Consider the following 6274-nt stretch of genomic DNA (forward strand, 5'->3'; position numbering starts at 1 on the left):
TATGTTCTCGTCATCAGAGAAGACAAACTCTCACTGTGGAAGTGCATTTTGTAAAGATGCAGACTTTGAGCAAAATAAAATAAAAGTTCACCTCTGTGTGCTTTCTTCCTTTCTTTAAATGTTAAAAGGTTGTTCCAGTCATTTTAAAGTAGAGTTCTGTGGAAAAGTTAGGAACAACTAGTATACGACTGGTTGAACAAAGCTCTTTAATCAGCCTCAGCAAGACTCACAAGCTGGAGGCTGGTCAGAACGCAGCGAAGCCCAAAGTGGATGGTGCTACTCTTAAAGCTGTTCTGTTGCTAATGCTACTTTTTTTTTTTTTTTTTTTTTTTTTACATTTACAGGTTTAACATGTAACTGAAATAAAAGTATGTGGTTATTTACAGGTTTAATAGAAGTATGTGGTTATTTACAGGCAGAAAAGGCAGCAGCATCTCGCTGTAGCACTTCTGGTGCAAACTGGGGTTTATTCTGGAAGGAATGTGACATTTTTGCCAAAAACATGAAATGGAAAATCTGAATAATGAGTTTAAATCATAGCGTATTAAAACATGTTGATGAATGTCTGCACCAAACAAGCTTCATGACACTTTTTTTAATTATGGGACATTTTGGGTCACGGCCTTCAAACCAGAGCTGGTCGGAGAAGAGCCGTGACTCAAAATGTCACTTAATGAAATTCCACAAAGGGAGCTTGTTTGATGCCTTTTGTTTTTGTTTACACTTTTTTTAATAATGTTCTAATATTGACCCAGCAAGGACATTTAATGTGTGTTGAATTGTTTGCGTTTATACTTATTGCTTTGTTTTTCTAAACAAACGCAGTAATTTTGATGGACTTAAGCATTTTTAAGGCAACAATCCACTTCAACCTTGGCTGCATTCAGACTAGCCGTTAGCTCGTCTCTTTGTTTCATAAACTGAGCAGGAATAATAAACAACAGAGTGGTTTTTCTATAGAACCCCGCTGGAAAATGGCCGGATTGTTCCTTTATGCGGACAGGACTCCCAGTCTGAACTCTGCTGGTCTCCAGACTGAATCAAATCTCTTGAAGGCATTTCCACCATGCTTCTCCTCCTCAGAGCAGTCTGTTTGGTGCGTTACACTCTCACCTCCTCCTCCATCCATTTCTTTTATTGATTTTTTATTTTTTTATTGTTTTATTGTTTTATTTGTCTATTCAGGGGGTTATTTTTGGGAAAGCGGACTGTGGCTCGGGCCTGGTCCGCATCCATCGCGGCCTGGACGCACAAACCTCAAAGGAACCCCCGGTCTCGGCGCGAACAGGTGCGCGCGGATTCAGCAGGTTCTCCCCATCTCAGGGCGCGCAGTCCAGCTTGGTCCAAAAGGGTCTGGCCCGGTCCTGGACCTGGACTCGTCTTGATGAGTGAGAACTCTGAGCGTGGATGAGAAGAAATGTGCTTTAAGGGGGACGGAGTGAGGAGACTGCGCCTCCTGCGCGTGCGCATCCCTCAAGCACTTCAGACTCAACAGGACTTTTTATGTTTGTCTGTAAGGGTTGACCAAGGTAAGTGGGGGGGCTACCTGCAGCCGCACTGCTCCACCACCATCTCCTCGTACTGTTTGTACACCACGTTGTTCCCGGAGTCCGTGTACAGGATGCTGATGGGGCTGAGCTTGGTGGGCACGCAGCAGCTGGGCGGGGTGCTGTAGGGGTCCATGGAGTTCATGAGTGTCTGTATGATGGCGTGGTTGGTGGGCTCCAGGTGCGACCTGAGCGGGAAGTCGCACACCCCCTCGCAGTGGTAGGCCTCGTACCCGAGCGGCGCGATGATCCAGTCGTCCCAGCCCAGCTCCTTGAAGTTCACGTGCAGCGGCTTCTTGCTGCACCTGGACTTGGACTTCTTCCCGTGCCTCTTCCCGTGCCGGTTGCCCAGGGCCGTCCTCCTCCGCCGCCTGGGCCCCTCTCCTTTGGCCCTCCGGGTGTGGGCCCCCTTCTCCTCCTCCTTCTCCTCCTCCTTCCGAGATTTAATCTTCTCCTTCATCTCGTTGAACAGGTTCTCCTTCTTCTTGGAGCGCGTGTAGACCACCAGGATGGCCTTGTCCTGCTGGCTCCGGCCGCTCCGGTCCAGACCCAGCTGCCTCAGGTCCACCTCGGTGTCTGCCTGCGTGGCCCTGAGCTGGAAGCAAAGCTGCCTCCCCTGCTGGGAGTGATGGGGAGGATGGTGCGCTCTAAACACGTCCCACGCGTCCAAAACCTCCCAGCCGGATTTAGCGGAGTCCACGGGGTCCAGGGACCTGGAGTCCAGCAGTGCGTCGGAGCGGCAGGGGCGCAGCTGGATGTCGTAGAGACCCCAAGTCCGCGACGTCCCGTGCGCCCTCCTGAACACCCTCAGCTCCGCTCCGACCAGCTCCTCTTCCTCCGACAGGGTGGAGACATCAAACAGATACTTCTGTCTGCGCAGAGGAGAGAGCAGCGGATTGTCTGGAGGGGAAGAGAAGGAAAAATAATTGCAGTCAGATTGAGTTAGGGTGTACAGTGTTCAGAGGGAGGGGGGCGCATTCTGCCACAGAGGCCTTCTCTCTCTCTCTCTCTCCCTCTCTCTCTCTCTCTCTCTCTCTCTGTGTGTGTTTTGTTTTTCAGAAGTCCAAAGTGAAGCTGAAACAAGCTGACAAGTGTGTGTTTAAACAAGATGAATCTTTCTTATCAGGACTTTAATGTAGAATAAAGTTCCTCTGAAGGTTTAGAATAAAAACACTTGAAGCTTCGGAAGGTTTGAACTCATTTTCTGCACAAACGGTTGGAAGATGTGACACTTGTGCACATTTTTCATCTTTATTTCTCTACCTGCCAGACTTTTATTTATTTATTTAAAGCACCAGTTTGTACAAAAACACTTTTCCAATCGAACCAGACCACATGTTGCTTTATATTTTTTTTTCTTTTCATCCACGTTTTAATCAAAACCAGCCTGTTACAATGAACATGGTTTTCATTTTACGCGCTGACAGGCTGATTATTAATTTCCACATTTTGGCAGAGAAGAAACAAACTTTTCCTTCTAGTGAGGAAGAAAAAAGTTAAAAATCCAAACAGCAACCACAACATGAAAAATGTGGTTAGTTTGTCTTTTTTTATATAACTTTTGCAGAAGACTGGGGGGGGGGGGGGTAGTGAAGTGAAAGGTCCTGCCAGACACAAAGGAGCAAACTCACTGTACATTCAGCTGAACTATAAACAATTAATTCTTTCTTCCCCGCTGGAGATCCGGGGCCTGAAAATGTTTCATCACTGCTGGAGTTTCAAATGAGCCCCTGGTGAGTTCAGTTGGGGCTCAACAAAGCTGCTAGAATGCCCAAATGATAGAAGAAGAAAACCGGTTTCAGCTCGTGCTGTCAGAATTTAAAATCTGAATAAGAACATTTTTAAATAATGGAAAAAGTCATCCATCGTTTTTATTGTTTTGGCTTTTTTTTTTTTATATAAAAGTTTGGAGGGAAATTTAACAATAAAATGACAATTAGTTATAACTTTTAATTTAGGAAAATCTTTGTTTTTTTATGCTAAGAATTTTAATAAGTAAAAAAAGCAATTTAAATGAAACAAATAAACGTTTTAAAACAGAGTGCGTCAAAAACGTCAGTGTTTTTATTAAAGGATCTGGTTCTTCATGGAAACACCCCCGTGGCATCATGTGCCCAATTTGCTCCAAAGATATATTTTTTATTTTAAATCCGTCAAATTTTTCCTGTGAAACCTGCAGGAATCGAACAGATTGAAACCTTGTGCTTCATTTCAGAGACATTTTTGCGCGTCTGGTTCGCATTAAAATAAAAACGAACACAAGTTCTCCAAATAATTAGCTGTTCCAAACTTCCATCTTCCTCAATAAAACACTTCCACCTTTTCCATCTCATCTCTCTCTGCCAACCACAATATTCTGCTTTAATGCGCGTGCAGGGAGTCCTGTTAATTATTCTCAAATTGTTTGACAGTGGATTATTGGGTCGGAATGTTAGTTTTTGCATTTGAACGAACATTTTCTTCTTAAAGACTTTAATTTATGCCAAAAGTTTTCAACTGTGTTTGCCTCCTACCCCTTCCAGATAACACTTCTGGTTGTGTTGTAGAATAAATTTTATTTTAATTCCATAAAGTAAAAGTAGCCAAAGAACTCGTGGGCGCACTCGATGCGCAATTGATGCGTAAAAGGCGCACGAGTTGCGGCCTCCAGACTCTGGTTTATGCTGCAAGTTTTAACAACACGGAACACTTTTAGGACCCCCATAAGAGACTCTGAGTCCTAAAGCTGAGAGGAAAAAATGAAAAAATATCATTTTTTTCCCAAAGTGGAGCTCCGCAGTAAAACAAGAAAAATAAAAGCAACACACTTCAGAGATGAGGAAGTGCTCTCTCGTCCCCTCCTCTCCTCTCTTGTCGGGTGTTTTTGGTGATGTGCCCAGTGTGGCCGAGCTGGGTCATTACGGGAGAATAGACAGTGTTTGATATGTTATGACATGAGCACTCAATTAGATCACCGAGTTCAGATCCTCCAGTCAGCCGTTCGATGCCAAGCAGCTCAGAAGGGTCCAGCTCGGGGTCAGAGCCAGTGACACATCACATCAAAATCACCGCAGAGAGGGAGAGAGGCGGACCAGCTCCCACCGCAGAAAATGGACCTTTTTTATTAATGAAAATGTCTGTGAAACAAGACCTTTTTTTTTACCTTAACTCGGGGAAAACCGTGATATTTTAAAAATAAAATATCAAAATAATAAAACTTTAATATTAAAGCATTGGCTATTTTGTGCGCAGCGCAACTTTGCACACATTTTGATATTTCAAATGTAAATAGTGGACTTGTTTTTTGTTTCATTCAGAAGAAAACGCAAATGTTGCTTTTATTTTAACTCGGCCTGCACGATTTCGCGCGCGCGTGTGTGTGAGAGTGTGTTCGGATCAGATTGTGTTTGTTCTGCCGCTCCAATCACTTGTTAACTGACCCAAACACCTGCTTCTCACACCGAGCCGCTCCCCCACCTCACCCCCGGCTCCCTTTGTCTCCATCAGAGCAGCAGGCTGAAGGTTTTAATGAGTGCTACATTTTCTGTTCGGGTTTTAAATTCTTATTTGAAAATCCGACAGGGGCTTTCTTTTATTGTCTTGGTGTTGTAACACTTCTGCTGCTGCGTTCACTGACAGTGATTTACTGCGTTCGTTTGGAGAGCGCCCCAATTAGTGTTTTACAGCCGGGTTCATTTAAGCCTAACAGAACCTAATACTCTGAGAAAGTTTGGCAAGGAAATCATAAAAACTCACTAAAGTCGCAGCCTTCCTGCTCTTACTCAGTACCTCTCTTGATTTCATTCAGTTTTGAGCGCGTAAAGGTGCGTCCGCACGCGTCGGTTGCCTCCTTTGGAGCGTGCGTAAAAAGCAGAGCATGTTGGCCAAGTTCTGCCAAGGGGAGACTATCAGAGGAGCGGGACAGGAGGGGGAGATGTGTCACAGAATTATGCAAGGCTGAGGTCATGGAGCTGGCAGCAAAACTGAAACCAACCTGTTCCTCTGTCCACAAAACTGGTAATGGTGTTCGCAGATTTGGAGGAGCGGAAAAAGGACGCGTTTAGTCCCAGTTTCTCCGCCGCGGAGTACGTCCTGTATATGGACAGCATGTATTCATGCGGGACAACAGCGCCCTTGGGGTCTTGTCTGTGGTGACCGGCGGCGATGAGGTCTTTAAGGAGTTTGGATGACCTTTGGACGCCCGGATGGGAGACCCTGGTCTCCCTGTTCCTCCTCGGCGCAGAGATGAGAGCAGCAGACTGGAAACACGGTACATTCCCAAAGAAAACAAGGCCCAGATAAACCGCCACGACTCGAGATGCGTCCATGGCTGGAAGGTGGCAATAAGCCCTTCTTCTCTTCCTCCTCTCTCTCTCTCTCTCTCTCTCCTCCTCGCGCTCTTGGTGAGGTTCGATTTGGGAGGGGGTCCGCCAGGGCTGGAGGTGGTGCGCGCGTCAGAGTCGGAGAGCTCCTAGTTTTGCGCTCTCCACAAGAAGTGCGCTCTCCGCTCTGGACTCCGCACAAGAGCGGAGGCTGTTGGGCCGAGACAAACACGCCCACATGGTGCTTTAAAGCTTCCCAAACTTCATGGCGCACAGCTCCAGAGACGCGCGCGCCGCAGCCAGCGGCCCGCCAGAGGATTCACGGACAAGAACCAGCTTGAGATCAAGTCAGGCCCAAACATCTGAAAACAGGAAGAGACCGAACCTGACCAAACCACAAGATTCCAGTCAGGGAGAAATAAAACC

At 46.1% G+C, this 6274-nt stretch overlaps 1 protein-coding gene across 1 annotated transcript; it reads right to left on the reverse strand.

Moving 5' to 3' along the window:
- Positions 1-1144: 1144 nt before the first annotated feature.
- Positions 1145-5898, reverse strand: gdf6a (growth differentiation factor 6a). Its single transcript, XM_037677172.1, has 2 exons — positions 5521-5898; positions 1145-2447 (listed from the first exon to the last, which is right to left on the reverse strand). The coding sequence occupies exons 1-2, from the start codon at positions 5852-5854 to the stop codon at positions 1543-1545; spliced, it is 1239 nt and encodes a 412-aa protein (XP_037533100.1). The 5' UTR covers positions 5855-5898; the 3' UTR covers positions 1145-1542.
- Positions 5899-6274: the final 376 nt, after the last annotated feature.

Source organism: Nematolebias whitei, chromosome 5, assembly GCF_014905685.2.
Source record: "Nematolebias whitei isolate Nwh7 chromosome 5, NemWhi1, whole genome shotgun sequence".
Classification (NCBI taxonomy): Eukaryota; Metazoa; Chordata; class Actinopteri; order Cyprinodontiformes; family Rivulidae; genus Nematolebias; species Nematolebias whitei.